The 20,019-nt window shown below is 37.4% G+C and overlaps 1 protein-coding gene across 1 annotated transcript in view; it reads left to right on the top strand.

Annotated features, from left to right (window-relative positions):
• Window positions 1–20,019, top strand: part of LOC149540445 (rRNA-processing protein) — a 65,063-nt gene that overhangs the window by 36,031 nt on the left and 9,013 nt on the right. The window contains exon 2 of the mRNA XM_089801549.1: window positions 14,983–15,101. Within this exon, the coding sequence (XP_089657675.1) occupies window positions 14,983–15,101 (119 nt within the window). The remainder of the gene's footprint in view (window positions 1–14,982; window positions 15,102–20,019) is intronic.

Raw genomic sequence — 20,019 nt, 5'->3', positions numbered from 1 at the left:
TGATTTGAGGGATTATATTTTTAAAGATTGCAGAATTTATTGTTTAATTCTAATATCCATTGGCATAATGATTAATGGATCCATACTATGGTTACTTGGCTATCACTTGCCATGAACAAAGCTAAATTTAAAAGAAGTTCAATCTGTAAAATCAAACAAGATATCATCATGATAAATGCTGAAACTTGCTGCTATTGAATTTGATGTTATTGTACCTTTTATACAAGGAATTGAATTGGAAATATTGTTTTTCAGGTGTTTCACATAACCTGGACAAATTGCTGATATTGTCTTGCTGAACCCTCAGCTACTTCGCCACACCTTACTTGCAAAGATCAAATCACAGCTCCAACCAAAATAGCACTCACGATTTCTGACAAAATGTTTGAAAAACGTAGCAAAAGTAGGGTAATCGGGTGTTTGGAAATGATATCTGCCTTCTTCTCATGTCTTCAATAAAAAGGGAAAAAGACATAACCAAAGTGCATAAATATTGAATCCTCAATATGAACAAAACTTGTACGACAGAGTATTAAAATGGCGCTGCTTATGAATTGGAAAGGAGTAAAATATACTTGCAGATATATGATATATGTGTAGCAGGTATCGATTAAGAAGGGAGCCGTAATAACCAAGGAAAGAATGCGGTTTTAAAAGAAATTGGCAATGAGAGTTCTCGTCTTTGTCTCACCTGACCCAAGATATAGAAAGGTCTAAGGAGACTCTTTGGCTTCTGTAACTTAAAGAATATTTGCCAATTTAAAATGCCAAGAGTTCAATCGGTTTCAAATAAGAAAAAAGGGAAGACTAAAGGTTGGAAGAAAGTTTGAAAGTTTAAATTGAAATTATTATTCTTTATATTTATCTATGTACACAGATTTATTTGTGAGGTGGCATCATTATATTATAAAGAAGATAATATTATGGTGTCACTTTATATTTATCTCTGTGTACGTACATAGGTATAAATTAAAATAATATTGAGAAAGATCAATCAAACCTTTAAGGTACGTATTATATTTTAATTAATTTATATTATTTTTTAAACTATTTATTTAATAGGTCATGCGGTTTCATTGATTGTATCGTGATGTTCAAGTCACTAGGTCCTCAACCCATTTGCCCAGTGATGGTGATGCTCCTGTGCCTAATTCTTTTCTAACAATGCTTCCACTCCTTCGACGTGCTTCTTACAAGGAAATTCCCCGCAGTTGAATCAAATTGTCATAACAAGTTATAAATAATCATAACGGCTAACCGCCTTTTCAATTCCATGAAGTTATGATAAATAATCAACTAGCATGTTATCTTCACATGAAATTATAACGACTAACCATCTTACTATTTCGCAGGGTTATAACAAATTTATTTGCCAATTGACTTCATGTGAACCTCAACGGCTATATTTTAAATTAGATCAAAAATTGGGATGTAACATGTTTCATCTTTATCATTGGCCGTGGTCAGTAGTAAATTGTAGAAGGGTAAATAAAGCATACAAAATAATGGGCAATGGAGCCATTGCTGACCACTGGCAATATTTAGGCAATATAATGCACAATTTTATTTCATCCATATCGTGTAGAGTACTCATAAATTTGCGATTCAAACACATATATGCCACATTACAGGATTCTTTGTCAATCCTGGATCAGATTGGGCCAGATTCTGATTCTGGTCTGCATTTGGTTTGGATTTGGACAGGGTCTGGCCTCAGCTTGACCATTTGACCTATTGATGTGTGAGATGTAGCTGCACTGAACGGAAAGACTTGAGCCTATTCCTTGGGCAAACTTAGGGAGGTTCAAGGTGAACTCAAGGAGGAACCATGGAAATATAAAAGAAAAGACGTATTATTAATTTATGTAGATTTAAAGCAGACGTATCATTAACATAAGTAGATTTAAAAACAACATAACCCATTATAAAAGTGTAGTTTTGAAGGATCTAGAGCACAATCAAAAGGAGTAAATTGGTATCATTTGATCTTGTTTGGGGCTATCATATCTAGATGTTTGTTTATGGTTTTAAAATAGGTTGCGTTGGTATGTGTACCACACCCCTAGGACATGTACCCAAGTATTGGGTACACGTATCCACATACCGAGTAATGAGTGGAGAGCACCATAGCCAAGGACCTTGATTAAAGTTTCTGATTTTTGTTTGGGGTTTTCTTTTGCATATCAGCTTGTTTATCAAGCTTAATTCAATATGTAATCAATTTGAAACTTTGATACAATACTGATTAACAGTAAACTTTATCACCGTCCAGCCAGAGTTTAATCATTTTCAAAATGTCATTGTTATATGATTTATGATCTTTTTCATGTTTAAAGTTTGCTTTCTCTATTATGCATCCAAACGTTTATTTAACTGGATTTCTACTAGCCCTTTTTCTTCACTAAGGACTTTCCTAGGCTTCTCTTCTAGCCTACTAGGGTTCCCATTGTCACCCTAACCTCGAGAGGATTGCTATCCTATCCTCCAATCTCCATCACCCAATTACACCATGGTGTTTACAACTTGCATCTATCCTAGAGTCTTTTCCATTGGCTCTCCAAACTCACAATTCCATCAAGAATGGTCATGCTACCTTCAACTTGGAGTGAGGGATTCAACTTGAGGGATTTTAGCCTTCCTCTATCCTCTTGGACTCAAGATCCGTAAGTCCCCTTATCGATTCCTTCAAACTAGACAAAACTATCCTATTTAGGCCTAACTGAATTAGGCCTCCAAAATCAGTTTTTGGCCTTTACTTATAGATTTCTCTTAACAAGTTGGAAAACTAGCTTCCAATATGAATACCCTTTTGGGAATACTTCAAGATTTTGTGGGTCTCGGGTCCTCAACTTGTCCGTACACCCCATTGCGACTTTTATGCCGAAAAACAAGGTTTTCAAGTATTTCCAATCAGCATTTGCTTGAGTCTAATGGAATGCATAGCACAACTTGTCTTAGAAACTTCTCCTCACACACATACCATCCTCATACATCCCTCCTCCTTTTGCAACTCCCAGATTGAACTATCTAACACATTCAATCCACCAAATCCCACTTGTTAACACTGTGATTGCCTAGTCATGCATTGAAAGCTTGCCTAGGGCATCATTTGAAATATGGCAAACCAATTTGTCCAGGCCTCTCCTCTGGTATGTACACTGTACAAGGACTCCACTTCCATGTCCCTCAAGGCCATGATGATTCCATGGTGAGGATTCATGGGGGAGCCATTTTTCACAAAAATTGTCAAAATAGAACAACAGACCGTCTAATTACAAATGATTTTTAAACTGTGAGCAAAAGAACTCCTACCAACTTGCAATATAAAGCAAAAAGTACTGTAAGAGCATGAGCTACAAGGATCAAACGAAAGCAAAAGTCATTCAATCCATTAAAGTACTCATGCAATAAAAAGCCTCAAAACTGTCAATTCTGGAACAACTCATGCCTTTCAATTTTCAAAACTCACCCATTACAACTTCCAACCCTTGGAATGGATCTGCTTCATGATCTTATAGGTCCCTTGACAGATTTCAGACAGTTATCCTAACCATCAACCTCATTTTCTCGAAAATGCAACATTCTTGTGAAGATTTGTTAAGCAACTTTTCAAATTTGCTGACAACTTTTTGCATTTCTAAGCAATTTTGTATGTGACCCTTGGAAACTTCCGAATAGGCCTATTATGGTCTCTTTATGATGTCTAGGCATGATTTAGCCTTTAGAGTAGCAACTTACATGATTTTGACCAATTTCACCTAATTGACAACTATTGCAACAATTTACATCTTATTGACATCTTTCTCAACTTTGTGTCAAATGACAATGTATGACCTCCAACCTAGGCAAAAAGATGTAAAAACATCATATAGGACAAAATAAGCTCAAAACCTTACCTTCCTCAAACTTCTAGGGTGTAAGACCCATAATCCCAGTCTTGCTTCCTAACAACCAAAATACAAGGTAAGCAAAAACAACTAGATTTGATTGAGCCTAGTCAAATCCATCTAGGAGCAACGCTCATGACCTAAGGTCCAAACATACCCAACTGACTTGGCTAACGTCAGTACAAGCCAAAAACCAAAGTGTAACGCCTAGGTGCTTCTGCACCTTACTCCCCCAAACACAAAGTTTAAGCCATCCTTGGATTGAGCAAGCTGGAGTTTATGCCCACCTTCTTGAAGTTTTCTTCCTTGATCCAAGTGGCCTCTGCATCTTTTGTGCCATGCCACTTGACAAGATGTTCCCATTATTAAGTTGTCCTAGTCTTCTCGTAAACCCTTGAGTCAAGTATCTTTTCAGTTGTCTTAGGTGGCGGAGGAGTTAAGTTTAGGTCTTCTACATCTTGAGTGACCTCCTTAAGTATATGATCAACATCTAGAGTAGGGCCTTTGTACGTAACCAGATCAGTAAGATCGAAGATTGGTGATAACCCAATATTTGTAGGAGGCTCCACCTTGTAGGCATTGTTGCCATACTTGGCCAGTATTTGGCAAGGTCCCAACCTTCTCGTCTGAAGCTTATGAGAAACTCCCTTCGACAACCTTGCTCTGTTTAGATGAATCATCACAAGATTCGTAATTTGGAATTGTACATCTCGCTTATTGTCATCCAACTTATGCTTGAGTTTTTTAGCATTTTCAGTTAAAGTCTTCCTCACTGTTTCATGGACTTCCCTCATGTTGTGGGCAAAGTCCTCAGCATATCCACTGCCTTTTGCACCATCTTTTAGCTCCCTTAGTTCAAACACCCCTCTAGGATGCAACCCATAGAAAATCTCAAATGAACTTTTACTAGTTGACCTATTGATTGTATCATTGTACACATATTCAGCCTGCCCAATGAGTTGATCTCATACTCGTCCATATTCCTTTGTAAGACACCTTAGCAAGTTGCCAAGACTCCTATATATTACCTCAATTTTACCATCTGTCTAAGAATGATAGGCAGATCCAAAAGATAGATTTGTGCCTAGCTTGTGCCACAAGGTCTTCTGAAAATGGCTCATGAACTTTGTGTCCCTGTCTGAAACAATGCTCAAAGGCAAGCCATGGATTCTTACCACCTCCTTGAAGAACAAATGAGCAACTTGACAGGCATCATGGATTGTTTTACAAGGGTTAAAATGTGGCATTTTGCTGAATCTGTCCACTACAACATAAATGTTGTCAAACCCTTGCTTAGTCCTTGGCAACCCTACCACCAAGTCCATACTTAAGCACTCCCATGGCCTGTTAAGAATTGGAAGGGCTGATAGAGACCTGCATTGGAAGATGTGTCTTTTGCTTTCTGACATACTACACAACATTCAACATATTGTCTGACATCCCTATTCATTTTAGGCCAAAAGTAGAACCTAGTGACTAACTCTTGAGTCTTGTTGACTTTAAAATGACCACTAAGTGCTCTATTGTGTTTATCTTGAATCAAATTTTCCCTCATTGATCCCTTAGGAACACATAGTTGACTCCCTTTAAACAAGTCATTTTGCAAAGTGTAATCAGGAAATTCACCATGGAAATTGTTCTTGTACTCCTTACATACCTTGTAAATGTCTGCAATATCTTCATCATCAGCATATAGGTCCTTGAAACTGTCAATAGCAATGCTCTGCAATTGAACCTCTTGCACTGTTAGGAATCTCCTGCTTAGGGCATCAACTACTTTATTTTGCAGTTCTTTCTTGTGCTTGATGTTAAAAGTGTAGGCTTGTAGGTATTCCACCCATTTCATGTGCTTGCTATTGAGTTTATCTTGGGAGTAGGGGAAATTGAGGTCTTGGTTATTTGAATATACCACAAACTCCTTTGGAAGCAAGTAATGCCTCCACTTTCTCAAAGCTTGGACTAGAGCATATAACTCTAGGTCATAGGAAGAGTACTTCCTCTTTGCATCATATAGCTTCTCACTATATAAAGCCACTGGCTTCTCTTCTTGGCTTAGGATTGCCCCAATAGCCACATTGCTAGCATTACACTCCACCCTTATAATAGTAGGGGTAGGGCTAGATGATAACGAGTGAAACAACTTCTGAATGATGCATGCAAAGGCTGTTAGGCTGAAGGGAGGAACCAGCATGAGTGTGATAACGGAATGGATTACATCATAACAAGGCTACTACATAAAGCTGATCACCTTCAAGAAGAGTGTAGCAGATGGGCTTGGACTCCATCATGCTCTTATGAGCTACTCCTACCTACCCCTCCCGACCCTATTATCTAAACTATAGAATGGGGGGGGGGGGGGGGGCATGTGTAGTATAGAATCAAGAAAGGGATTGGAACTATCTTCAATCCATCAACCTTTCCACTATAGCTTCCCACCCTACCCACGGAACAACTAATATATGAAGAGTTCGTCAAAACTAGGTAACATAAGATGGGTTGAGTAGCTATGCTCTTTTTGAGTGTTTCAAACCCATCATTTGCTTGTGGAGTCCAATAAAACTTAGTCTTTATTCCACCTTTGGTAGTGTCTAACATAGGACCACAATTAGCACTAAAATGTTTGATAAACTTCCTATAATATTGGGCCAAACCATGAAAACTTCTCACCTTTGTTGCAACTTTGGGAGTAGGCCAATTTAGGATGGCATCCACCTTACCTTGATCCATCTTGAGATTCCCTTAAGACAAACCAAACCCAAGGTAGACTAACTCCTGCTTCGTGAAGTCACACTTCTCTAAATTTATCATGAGCTTTTCCTCATGTAATTTCTTGAAAACAATTTGCAAATGTTTAATATGTTCCTCCCTAGTTTTACTGAAAATTAATGTCATCTAAATAGACAACAACAAACTTACCAATGTAGTCCTTTAATACCTCGTTCATAAGCCTCATAAAAGTGGAGGGAGCATTTGACAAGCTAAATGACATTACAAGCCATTCATACAAACCTTCTACGGTCGTGAAGGCTGTTTTCCATTCATTCCCTTCCCTTTTCCTGATTTGGTGATAGACAATTTTGAGATCTATCTTGGTAAAGTAACTTGCTTCCTCTAAACAGTCCATTAGGTCTTCCATCGTAGGTATCGGGAACCTATACCTAATGGTGATCCTATTTATGGCTCTTGAATCTATACAAAGTTTGCAAGTTCCCCCCTTTTTAGGTGCTAAAACAATAGGCACAACACAAGGGCTTATACTTTTCCTAATTAGGCCTTGGTCTAAGAATTCTTGGATTTGCTTGGCAATTTCTTTATTTTGTTAAGGGGTCATTTTATAGGTAGCTTTGTTGGGAAGGGTGGCTCTTGGAATAAAGTCAATTTGATGACTAATAGGTCTCTTGGGAGGTAGGGTAGCAGGTTGTCCATCACTAACAATGTCCTTGTACTCTTCAAGCATTTCTTGCACGTCCTTGGGCTGCTCTGTTTTCTTTCCTGCCTTGTCAACAACTTCTTGTTTAGGTTTCAACAAGAAGGCAAACCCTACTCCTTCTTCCAAGGTCTTCAAGAACTCTTTTTCACCCACCATGAGGACATTAGGACTTGAAGATTTTACCTCTCCCTCTTCTATTAAAGATTGGATCTTGAATGTCACACCACCTTTCTTGAATGAATATGCATTTTTGGCTTCATCATGCATTGCTTGTCTATCAAATTGCCATGGCCTTCCTAATAGAACGTGACATGCATTCATAAGTAGAATGTCACGTAACACCTTGTCTTTATACCTTCCTATTAAAAATTAAACCCATGCTTGTTCACTTACAAGAACATGTTGCCGCTTGTTGAGCTATGTAACCTTATAGGGGTTGCTAGGTGTAGTTCTTTTCATATTCAGTTTGCTAGCTGCCTCCTCTGATATGATATTATGTGTGAAACTTGAGCCTATGATGACTCTACCCACTTTTCCCATCATCTTGCGCTTCACTCTAAATAGTGCTCTTCTTTGGCTTGGCTCTTCTTTTATGGGTTCTTTAATCAATGTCCTTCTTATCATTAAATTCTCCCCTTCATCTAATTCTAAGGGCACTTCAAATGATTTGTTATTGCTACTGGACTCTTCTTGCACATAATTGACTCTTTTTACATTCCCTTGGGAAGTAGAACTTTTCTCAGGGCACCTATATGCAGGGTGTCCCATCTTATTGCAATTATAACACTTCATGGTTGCAAAGTAGGATGCTCTACCTTGGTTGCTGCTTCTTCCTCTTCCACCACTGTCAAAGTTCCTTCCCCCACTGAAACTCCCTCTATTTGAGTTCCCTTCTTGTTGTTCAATCAACTTAGTTTCCCCTTGGGCCTTTGAATTTGAACCTCTACCACCATAACCTCTTTGATTCCGACCATCTCTGCCTCTAAAGTTGGCATTTGATTTCCTTCTATTCCTCTCTTCCACTTTCAATGCCAACTGGAAACATTTATGGACTGTTGTATGTGTCCATAGACTGATTTCCTCTTGTATGTTCCACTTCAACCCAGCTGGATACCTAGCCACCTTAAGAAGCTCTTCTTCTTGGGTTCCTGATCTCAAGCACAACTTCTGAAATTCTTCAGTATATGTTGCCACATCCTTATCTTTTTGTTCTAAACCTTGCCTTTTCTTGTGTATTTGAATCTCATAATCTTCAGGTAAGCATTGTTCCTTTAACTTAGTCACCATGGCTTTCAAATTTCCAATTGGTTTCTTTCCCATCTTCTTCTTGGAGGCATTTCCTCTAGGTTAGTGCTGATCCTCTTAGCCTAGATTTGGCTACCTTAACCTTTTGTGCTTCAGTGACCCCTTCACACTCAAAGTGGTTTTCCATCCCTTCAATCCATTCCATCACAAGTTTAGGGTCCATCTTCCTATTAAACCAAGGGATTCCTTCTAGGGCCTTTCCACCTAATGCCTTGATGACTTTTAGGAATGGCTCCTCAGTCAATGGAGGGTCTGGTTCAAGAATGATGTCATCCTCGTCAACCTTTTTCTTACCTTTATTACTAGTTTCTCCTTGATCTGTCTTCTTGGTTGCCTCAACAACTTCCTCCAATTTTGTCTTCATCTCCTCTAATGCTTCCTCGAGGAGCCTCTTCCTCTCCTTTTGCTCCTTCATCTCCCTGGAAAGTTCTGCATTGGTCACCATGTTTGCCTGCCCTATTGACTCTTTAGTATACAAAGACATGCCACTAGCCCCAAATCTTTTGTGGCTCTGATACCAATAAGATGTAATTGGATTTCTACTAGCCCTTTTTCTTCACTAAGGAATTTCTTAGGCTTCTCTTCTAGCCTACTAGGGTTACCCTGTCACCCTAACCTCAAGAGGATTGCTATCCTATCTTCCAATCTCCATCACCCAATCACACCAAGGTGTTTATAACTTGCATCTATTCTAGAGTCTTTCCCATTGGCTCACCAAACTCACAATTCCATCAAGAATAGTTATACTACGCTCAACTTGGAGTAAGGGATTCAACTTGAGGGATTTTAGGCTTCCCCTATCCTCCTGGACTCGAGATCTATAAGTCTCCTTACTGATTCCTTCAAACTAAACAAAACTGTTCTATTTAGACCTAATTGAATTAGGCCTCCAATCTCAATTTTTTGCCTATACTTCTAGATTTCTCTTAACAAGTTGGAAAACTAACTTCCAATATGAATGCCCTTTTGGGAATACTTCAAGATTTTGTGGGTCTCAGACTCTTAGGTTCTCAACCTGTTCGTACACCCCCTTGCTACTTTTATGCCTAAAAACAAGCGTGTCAAGTATTTCTAATCAGCATTTGCTAGGGTCTAATGGAATGCATAGCAAAACTTGTCTTAGAAACTTCTCCTCACACACATACCATCCTCATACATTCCTCCTTTTGCAACTCCCAGATTGAACTATCAAACACATTCAATCCACCAAATCCCACTTGTTAGTATTGTGATCGCCTAGCCATGCATTGAAAGCTTGCCTAGGGCATCACTTGAAATATGGAAAACCAGTTTGTCCCAGGTGTCTCCTTTGGTATGTACATTGTACAAGGACTCCACTTCCATGTCCCTCAAGGCCATGATGATTCCATGGTGAGGATTCATGGGGGAGCCATTTTTTACAAAAAATGCCAAAATAGAACAATAGACTGTCTAATTACAAATGATTTTCAAACTGTGAGCAAAAGAACTCCTACCAACTTGAAATATAAAGCAAAAAGTACTGTAAGAGCATGAGCTACAAGGATCAAACGAAAGAAGAAGTCATTCAATCCAGTAAAGCACCCATGCAATGAAAAACCTCAAAACTGTCAATTCTGGGACAACAACTTGTGCCTTTCAATTTTCAGAACTCACTTATTACAACTTCCAACCCTTGGAATGGGTCTCCTTCATGATCTTATAGGTCCCTCCAGAGATTTCAGATGCTTATACTAACCATCAACCTCATTCTCCCGAAAATGCAACATTCTTGTGAAGAATTGTCAAGCAACTTTTCAAAGTTGCTGACAACTTTTTGCATTTCTAAGCAATTTTGTCATGTGACGCTTGGAAACTTCTAAATAGGCCTACTATGGTCTGTTTATGATGTCTAGGCATGATTTAGCTTTCAGAGTAGCAACTTACATGATTTTGACCAATTTCACCTAATTGACAACTATTGCAAATAAAAATTTACAACTTGTTGACATCTTTCTCAACTTTGTGTCAAATAACAATGTATGACCTCCAACCTATGCAAAAAGATGTAAAAACATTATAGAGGACAAAATAAGCTCAAAACTTTACATTCCTCAGACTTCTAGGGTGTAAGATCCATAACCTCAGTCTTGCTTCCTAACAACCAAAACACAAGGTAAGCAAAAACAACTAGAATGGATTGAGCCTAGTCAAATCCATCTAGGAGCCAGATACACCCAACTGACTTGGCTAAGGTCAGTACAAGCCAAAAACTAAATTGTAGCCTAGGTGCTCCTGCACCAAACATTTAGCATATATTATTATTACAAACATGTTGCAAATCTGAAACTGAAAACAGTTGATTACATTTGCAGACTATATCACTGTTCTTGTTAGAGCTATCAGATTTCCCCAATCCATTACTATTATTCTTTTGTTTTCTAGATTTGATTGTGTGAACAATTTTTATCATCAATGTTTTGGATTACACTATGTGATCCATCATCAAGGTGCCTGCAAAAGAAGAGGAGAAAGGATGGATCATGTAATGTTATCTGAAACATAGATAAAAAATGTTCACACATTGTGATGTGAATATTATGATATAACTGTGTGATTTTTGAGTCAAACTCAATGACCCATGTTTCATGAGTAGTGATTTGACATGAATCCATCTCTCATGAGAATAAATGGAACACTTAGCACTCATTGGATCTAGGTGATGCTCACAGGGGTGAAGCACCGGGACTACCCGGGAGGTCACCCATCCTAGTACTACTCCAGCCTGAGCGCGCTTAACTACAGAGTTTCCTCCACAGTTAAACCCAAAGCTTGCAACCCCATTTGCAAAACCTTCACCAAGTGTTGTGCCTTATGAACCATTCATTAGAAAGCCCCTTAAGCTCATCAATTGATAAGTAAGAGATGATTTCCACAGCTAGTCAAATTGTGATGTGAATATCAGGATTTAACTGTGTGATTTTTGAGTCAAACTCAATGACCCATGTTTCATGAGTAGTGATTCGACATGAATCCATCTCTCATGAGAATAAATGGAACACTTAGCACTCATTGGGTCTAGGTGATGCTCACAGGGGTGAAGCACCGGGACTTCCCGGGAGGTCACCCATCCCAGTACTACTCTAGCTTGAGCGCGCTTAACTACAGAGTTTCCTCCACAGTTAAACCCAAAGCTTGCAACCCCATTTGCAAAACCTTCACCAAGTGTTGTGCCTTATGAACCATTCATTAGAAAGCCCCTTAAGCTCATCAATTGATAAGTAAGAGATGATTTCCACAGCTAGTCAAATTGTGATGTGAATATCAGGATTTAACTGTGTGATTTTTGAGTCAAACTCAATGACCCATGTTTCATGAGTAGTGATTCGACATGAATCCATCTCTCATGAGAATAAATGGAACAAACTGTGAGCTTGCAAATGGGGTTGCAAGCTTTGGGTTTAACTGTGGAGGAAACTCTGTAGTTAAGCGCGCTCAGGCTGGAGTAGTACTGGGATGGGTGACCTCTCGGGAAGTCCCGGTGCTTCACCCCTGTGAGCATCACCTAGATCCAATGAGTGCTAAGTGTTCCATTCATTCTCATGAGAGATGGATTCATGTCGAATCACTACTCATGAAACATGGGTCATTGAGTTTGACTCAAAATCACACAGTTAAATCCTGATATTCACATCACAATTTGACTAGCTGTGGAAATCATCTCTTACTTATCAATTGATGAGCTTAAGGGGCTTTCTAATGAATGGTTCATAAGGCACAACACTTGGTGAAGGTTTTGCAAATGGGGTTGCAAGCTTTGGGTTTAATTGTGGAGGAAACTCTGTAGTTAAGCGCGCTCAGGCTGGAGTAGTACTGGGATGGGTGACCTCCCGGGAAGTCCCGGTGCTTCACCCCTGTGAGCATCACCTAGATCCAATGAGTGCTAAGTGTTCCATTTATTCTCATGAGAGATGTATTCATGTCGAATCACTACTCATGAAACATGGGTCATTGAGTTTGACTCAAAAATCACACAGTTAAATCCTGATATTCACATCACAATTTGACTAGCTGTGGAAATCATCTCTTACTTATCAATTGATGAGCTTAAGGGGCTTTCTAATGAATGGTTCATAAGGCACAACACTTGGTGAAGGTTTTGCAAATGGGGTTGCAAGCTTTGGGTTTAACTGTGGAGGAAACTCTGTAGTTAAGCGCGCTCAGGCTGGAGTAGTACTGGGATGGGTGACCTTCCGGGAAGTCCCGGTGCTTCACCCCTGTGAGCATCACCTAGATCCAATGAGTGCTAAGTGTTCCATTTATTCTCATGAGAGATGGATTCATGTCGAATCACTACTCATGAAACATGGGTCATTGAGTTTGACTAAAAAATCACACAGTTAAATCTTGATATTCACATCACAATTTGACTAGCTGTGGAAATCATCTCTTACTTATCAATGTTCACACAATCAAATCCAGAGGACAAAACAATAATACTGTTCTTGTTTTGAAAAACTGTTGTCATGACTCATATTTTCAGATTTTTTTAAAATATTAAATTATATATTTAAAAACTTGGCGTAGCCAAGTACCCCCGCCCCCTATCCAGCGTCCCCATGCAAACTTGGTTTTAAAAATTACAAAATAAAAAAAATGTTTTGAGATTGCATTGGATGGAAAAGTAGTGTTATCTTCCTGAATTTTTTTTGAATAATTCTCAGTAAGGTGTTCTATTGAGTAATGCTACTATAGCATAAGCCATTCCAACCTACCCTTGGCATGTATGATTTGACAACACATTGCATTTTCAATTGTCAGTTCTGTTCTGAATTATTTATTCAATTTTGTAGATTTTGCACAAATTATGTGTATATTGAAAATTTGGTCACACTGAACACCAGGCAAATAACTATTGAACTTCGTAACATGAAGCTGAACTGCTAACATAGTATATCTATATATCGTATGTTCCAAAAGGATGAGCATTGAGTCCTCACCATGTTTTGCTATGTACCTGTATCAGAGACATTTTGGGGGCTCAAGGACACTGCAGAAACATCCACCTGCCATCTTCAATTAAAATAATCTGGCCCTGGTGTCTTAGAAATGTGGAGATATTTTGGAGATGGCTGGCCATTGCCAAGACAGTGGGGAACATCAGTGATGTTCCCGTAAGCGTCCTGGGTACAGCCAGTCCTCCACTTGCAATTACACCTTTCTTTTATAAAAGGGCTCAAAATATTTTAAGAATATTTCACTGTTCTTTTGTGGGTACCCACTTGACTCTTAGTACTATATGAGAGTTTTTGGTCTGCAAACAACAATTTTGCAAGCTCGTTTATGGTTTATAAATTTATTTCAGTTGCATATTGATAGGTTTTCCGTACAAGATTCAGAAGCAGGTTTTAGCCATTTCAGTTTGCAAAATAGCAGGGGTTTCAAAATAAAATCAAGCTAAACAATACTAAGGATTGCAAACTCCATTTGTACCTCTCAAGGTGGCATTACAATCCCAAGATAGGGAATTTTTATCTTTGAAAACAACAGTTTAAGTTGTTTTTGCAGTCAGAAAATTGCATGTTTGCAACATATGCTGGCAAAGCTAGACTTTTTGAAGCAGCCACCTTTCTGATTTCAATACTAAGTCAGGAACTTCGTCACTTGTGTCAACCACTATAATTCTGAGATGAGGGAGATAGGCTCATTGATTGCACAAGTTCTTTGCAACTTTAGGTTTTTTAGCATATTTCTGTACATTTTTTTTTGTTTGGTAGTTGGAACTTGCAGTGTTTGGACATTTTGTTGTAAATGTAATGTTTGAAGGATCTATAATGCATATGCTGATTGCCTTAATGTTATTATATGAATATTTGACATTTCCATATATTTTTCAAATTCCCATATTCTTTAATGTCTGTACCCTCTGCTGTACCTTGCCACCCCTAAAATGACCTGCAAAAACTTCATCCCCAAAATATGCTCCCCTTCCCCTGCTATCTCCACCCTGGAAACATGGTGGAACATATCGCATGTTATTGCCTTGAATATTACTTTATAAACATTAATTAATAATGCTTTCTTTGCTCCGAATTTCATCAAAATTAGTTTTATACATTAGAGTGCATATGTAGAGCTAGTAGCAACGGTTTAACTAGAAGGAATACTTTACAATCTCCTTTGAAACTAATCTTAAGAATCACCCAGCATTTCAGCTTTAAATTTTTTTCTGTTTGTCACTATTATTGTAAATCATGCTTGTAGTTGTATAAGAGTATAAGGTGACAATTTAGAATTTCTCTTTTATGTTATTATTCTTGTTCTCCTGACTTTCTATGATGTTTCTCTGAGGTAAATGGCAGTCCATTTAATTTGTGTGTTTTTGGTGCTGTAAATTTTCAGAGAAGCAAAGAGAGTACTACAAAAATGCAAAAAATGTGAAGAAGTATAGGAAGCTCCTAAAACATTTGGGGGAAGGGGGCCATAGTAACCAGGATCAGATAGATACAAATGCTTGTGAGGTACAATATCATTCTCCTTGTCTGGGAAGATTTATTTTCATTCATTTTGGTGAATGCTGTAATTTTTCCCCCTTTGTTGGCTTTTATTTACCTTATTACAGAGCTATGCATGTATCTTCCTTTGATAGGACAGTTACAATATGCTATGTGAAAGTGAATGCATATGTGCTAAGTTGAACTTTAAATGGCAAGACCTTTGTTGTTCTATGCAAATCTAAATGCCACTTACAACATAGTCAGGCACAAAATGGTTAACATTTTTTTTAAGGTGAATTTGTACATGGTAAATCTCACTCATTGGCAGCCTCAAGATATGACAAGGTAAAACAGAATTATTATTCATAAGTAGGAGATATTTTCCACAGCAAATCAATCCTGATAGTTATATCAATATTACACACACGCTCGTGCGCACACACACTATCTGAGTTTGTATTATTTTGGTGTTGATTGGTTATTGTTTCTTGTTTGATTGTTAATTGTTGTTGTTTGGTTTCTAGCATTCTTTTAACATCTTTCTTCTATTTTATTTTTGCCGCTCATTTTTCATAATTTTAGTTCTTGCTTGCTTTCTTTGTCAGTTGTTTTGGTTTATTTAGTCATTTTCTTGCTTTTGTTCTTTATATATTACCTATTCATTTGCTTTAGTTTCTTGTTATTGGTTGCAATTTTGTCTTGCTTTCAATTTTTTTTGTTTTTGTTTATTATTAGTTATTTTAATTATTTCCTTTTTATTCTTAGGTCCTTCATTTATTTTTTCTTTTCTTTTTTCTTTGTTACTTTTTCTTTCTATGCCCCTTGGCATTCTCCCCTTGATCCTTGTTCCCTCCTCTCACCTCTCTCTTCCTCTTTTTAGTTTGATGAGTCTGCTACTTATCTTTCTCTTCTGGTTTTCATTCTTTCATCCTAATGATGGATCACAGTGTGTGATCTGAAATGTTGATGCAAAAAACTTAACACAATAAATCTAGAAGCTACATTTGCAGATCTCATGGATTGTGCAAATTTACTAGCTCTTAATATCACAAGTATTGTCACTGCAAAAAGAACCATTAAAATATAAAAAATTATCTTGACATTGGTTTTTAGTTTAAAGTATAATTTTAATAAATATGTAACTTAATTGTATGTTCAAGGCTATTGTTACTTAACTTTTCTCTTTATATCTTATTTCTCTATTCTATTAGTAAGCAATGTTGATGTGATTTTTATGTCACTACAACATGTAGAATCGAATACCTAGCATTCCAAATGAAACACCAAATCTCCAACTCTTTCTTGAACAAGGAAGCTCATATGCTAAACAATGTATATGGATTGTGATCAAATGTGACAACCCCAAGGTTCCTTCTTAATGTAGACTTTCACTCAGCTTTTGTGATGTGATATGTTGGGTATCACAAAGGGACTTATGCTACTTATTCAATGAACATCAATTACTTCAACTATTTCCAACCAAACAAACCACGAAGGGAAAGGGTGTAGAAAACTATTCTACTCCTAGAATGTAAGAAACTGTGAATGTCTTTCTGACTCTAGTAGACTTAGTTTAGCCATCAACATCAACATCAACATCAACCAAGCTAGTGGGACCTCCTAAGGTAGAAACACATATTCAAACTATCACCATTCCATTAACACTGTCAATAGATACATATCAATGTACAATTAGTAGTCGAAGTGAAACTCATAAATATGTCATTCTACCATGCAACACAAACTTACAATTGACAAGTAGCTAGTGGTTTCGTTTAAGGGAGTTCACCAAAGATGCATCCAAAATATCTTCCACTCAACTGAACACTGCTTCTAGTCAACATAAAATAAAATTCCTATTCAAAATGAGGAAAATTGCTCCAAAGCAACACCACCATAAAGACCAACAATGAGTTGGGAACAAATTTTGTAGTACTATTCTAACAATCTCTGTAGTACTATTGCAACAATCTCTAAGTCTCCCCCTTGCAAATATAGGAGCCTCAAATACAATGAACGATCATAATTGATATAAAATCAATGGCCTAGATTAATCCATGACAAACCCTAACTAGGGAAACTACAAATAACCAATAAAAACAAGACATCGACATGTGGGCCGATGGGAGAATTATATTGATCTGAAATACTGAGTAATTTGATTGGGTGAGAGTGAGTAGATGCAACCTTAGCATATTTATTCAATCCTTGTAGAGGAATCAAATGTGCGTCAAGCAATGTTTGGGCAGTAAAATCGGCAGCTAATGTTTGACTGGCTATGGTGGTGTGGGGTTGCTGCCTCATTATATTTGCATGAGCAGACACAAGATAGTAGCCATCAAATCAGTTTGTTCTTATCCAATTTCCTTCTAACACTAAATTGACATGTTGCAGAAGTTTGCATAAAATATCAAACAAATTCTGACAGAAATATTAATTAAATTCCTATCTTTTGAATTTTTTCTGAATTTTACTATTCTGAAAAGTAGGATTTATGCCCAAGAAAATGGGCTTTGACCAATCAAAAAATGGAATTTTAGTTCTGATAAATGATTTAAAAAATATACAGCTCAAAACTTTAGAAATATGACCTTGCTTGCTTAAAAAAAGAAATACTAGGGGGGTCAAACAAAAACATATAAGGCAGGGACTAATAATATAAGACATAAAGATGTAAAATACTAAATTACTAAAATTTAAAGACTTGAATATTGCATTGAACATCGAACATGAAAGTGGAACACCAAACATTAAATAATAAATATTAAAATCTGAAATACTTGAATCAGCAAATGGAAGAGTTCTAACTTCTATCATATAAATATTAAATAGTAATAGTCATAGATATCTAAAGTATGAGTATCTCATCATAAAGATGATTACATTGAGCAACATGATACAATATTCAATATGGTCAATCAAATATTTGAAAAATGTTTTACGTTTTCTAACAAACTTTTTTTTGGGTTGGAATTGGGACTTCCTGCCATCCTCTAGAGGGGTCAAGGGACTTGTTCTCGTCCCCTATCTCCTCAGGGGAAACCGGGATGTCCCCCTGTCTGTGCTAGAACGACAATAGACTGGTGTCGCCACTAGAGACACCAAAACAATATCCCCTTGTCCCTGGCATGTCCCCGTCTTGGAGACGTTGGAATTTTTTTTGTTTGTTGGGGGGGGAGGGGGGGGGTTACATCCCCATGTTACCATGGTAAATACATTGTGGGGTCCATGATAAAGTAAGACTTTCCATATTTCACAAAGATCTGTTTTAAAATAGATTTTTATATCCATGAACTAGCAAAAGGGGTGTTAGGCCTGATAATGTAAGGTTTTTCATCACTATTTGGTAGGGCCTTTTGCAAGTCAAATTATTTGACCTACAAAACAGTGTTGTATATTTTAATATTTCAAATGTAACATTCAACTTTGAAGACAAAGTTTGAGGACTAGGTCTGCAAACAAGGTGTAATCAGATTGATAAGACATTCAGATTGTGACTTAGATGACTCAATTAGACTACCAAAAGCAAGGATCAGACCTCTTTGATGCACAAAACTCAGATTATTTGAAGGCAAGTCTGCAATCTGCTTATTGTTAGCATAAATGCTGATGGTATTCTTGAGGGGGAGTATGATGACATTGCTGGAGACATGATTCAGAGCTTATGTTGTGCATGCATGACAGTGTTTGTCATTGATGTCAACGTATACTTTATTCTGTGAAAATTATCGAAGTTACAGAGGAAGAATTGTTTGGCGCTATCAACGGTCAATGCATTGGGTTATGCGCGGTTGGGAAAACATTCAGTGTTGAGCATAGATGCTACAGTTAAGTGTGCATAAAGAAATTTGAAGATATGACAGAGTTATGTTTTTTGAAGGTAGCTTTCAGAGAGCTTCTAGAAAGCAGTTACTGGTAAATTGATCATATCTTTTAACAGAGATGTAATCTAGTTAAGCGAGCTTAAAGGGAGGCTAGAGACATGTTGAAGACGCTATGTTGCAGATGGAAAAATCAGATATGCAGTTTGAGCGGACTTGTGAAGTATATTCGGTGGATGTTTCCTAGGAGGCTGACTTGCTACAAAATCTTTTTGGGAAGTATTAAATTGTAATGTAACGTGCAATTGTGTATATCTTATTTATGCCCTGTATTATTGATTTTAAATTGAGAGCCTTAAGGATGACTCAATCACTTATTAGGATTTGGTATAAAGGAAAGCTCATTTCCCTGTGGTAAAGAGTGGTATTGATCATTGAGATCGTTGTGTGAACTTGAATGCAAACTTGGGTAATATAAGAGCAAAGATTGATGTTGAAGATGTGCTGTGAGCTTCAAAGGAACTGTATTGGAAAAGGAGTTTCTGTTTAGTCAGTTCAAGATCTTGAGGCTATTTGGATAGTGAGTTCAGTTGTCCTTTCAACTCCTAACAGGGACTCATATATACTGATTGTATTTTATTAGGTCTTGATATTGTCCATCATTTCACTAGGAACTTTTATATTAGTACATCATCTTATGGGTGTCATTCCCACTGGGCTTTTCCCTAATTAACATATCTGGTGTTATTGTGCATGATTATCTTTCTATGGTTGTTGCATTTACTGTTTACATGTTTCAGAATTTATAAAGATATTGAGAGTTGTTCTAAATGCATAACTGAATCCCCCCTCACCCCACCGTCTTAGTTAACTTGGTGGACTTTACTCTCTAACAATTGGTATTAGAGTGTCAGGTCCTTGAAGGAAAAGTTTAACAACTTGAGGGGATCTATGGTTTTTTATTTCAAAAAAGAAAGTCCAAAGTTTGACAGTATCAATTATGACAGGTGGAAGGAAAAGGTGAAGACTCACCTGTTATGCATGAGTCTGGAATATTGGCTAGTTACATTAAATGAGGAGGTAATAAAAGAAGATAAGCTCGACTCCTGTGATTAAGATGA

Source organism: Cupressus sempervirens, chromosome 9 (genome assembly GCF_028749045.1).
Source record: "Cupressus sempervirens isolate cs-2001-9-10 chromosome 9, ASM2874904v1, whole genome shotgun sequence".
Lineage (NCBI taxonomy): Eukaryota > Viridiplantae > Streptophyta > Pinopsida > Cupressales > Cupressaceae > Cupressus > Cupressus sempervirens.
Note: the sequence above shows the minus strand (reverse complement) of the source record. Positions and strands in the feature narration are given on the sequence as shown.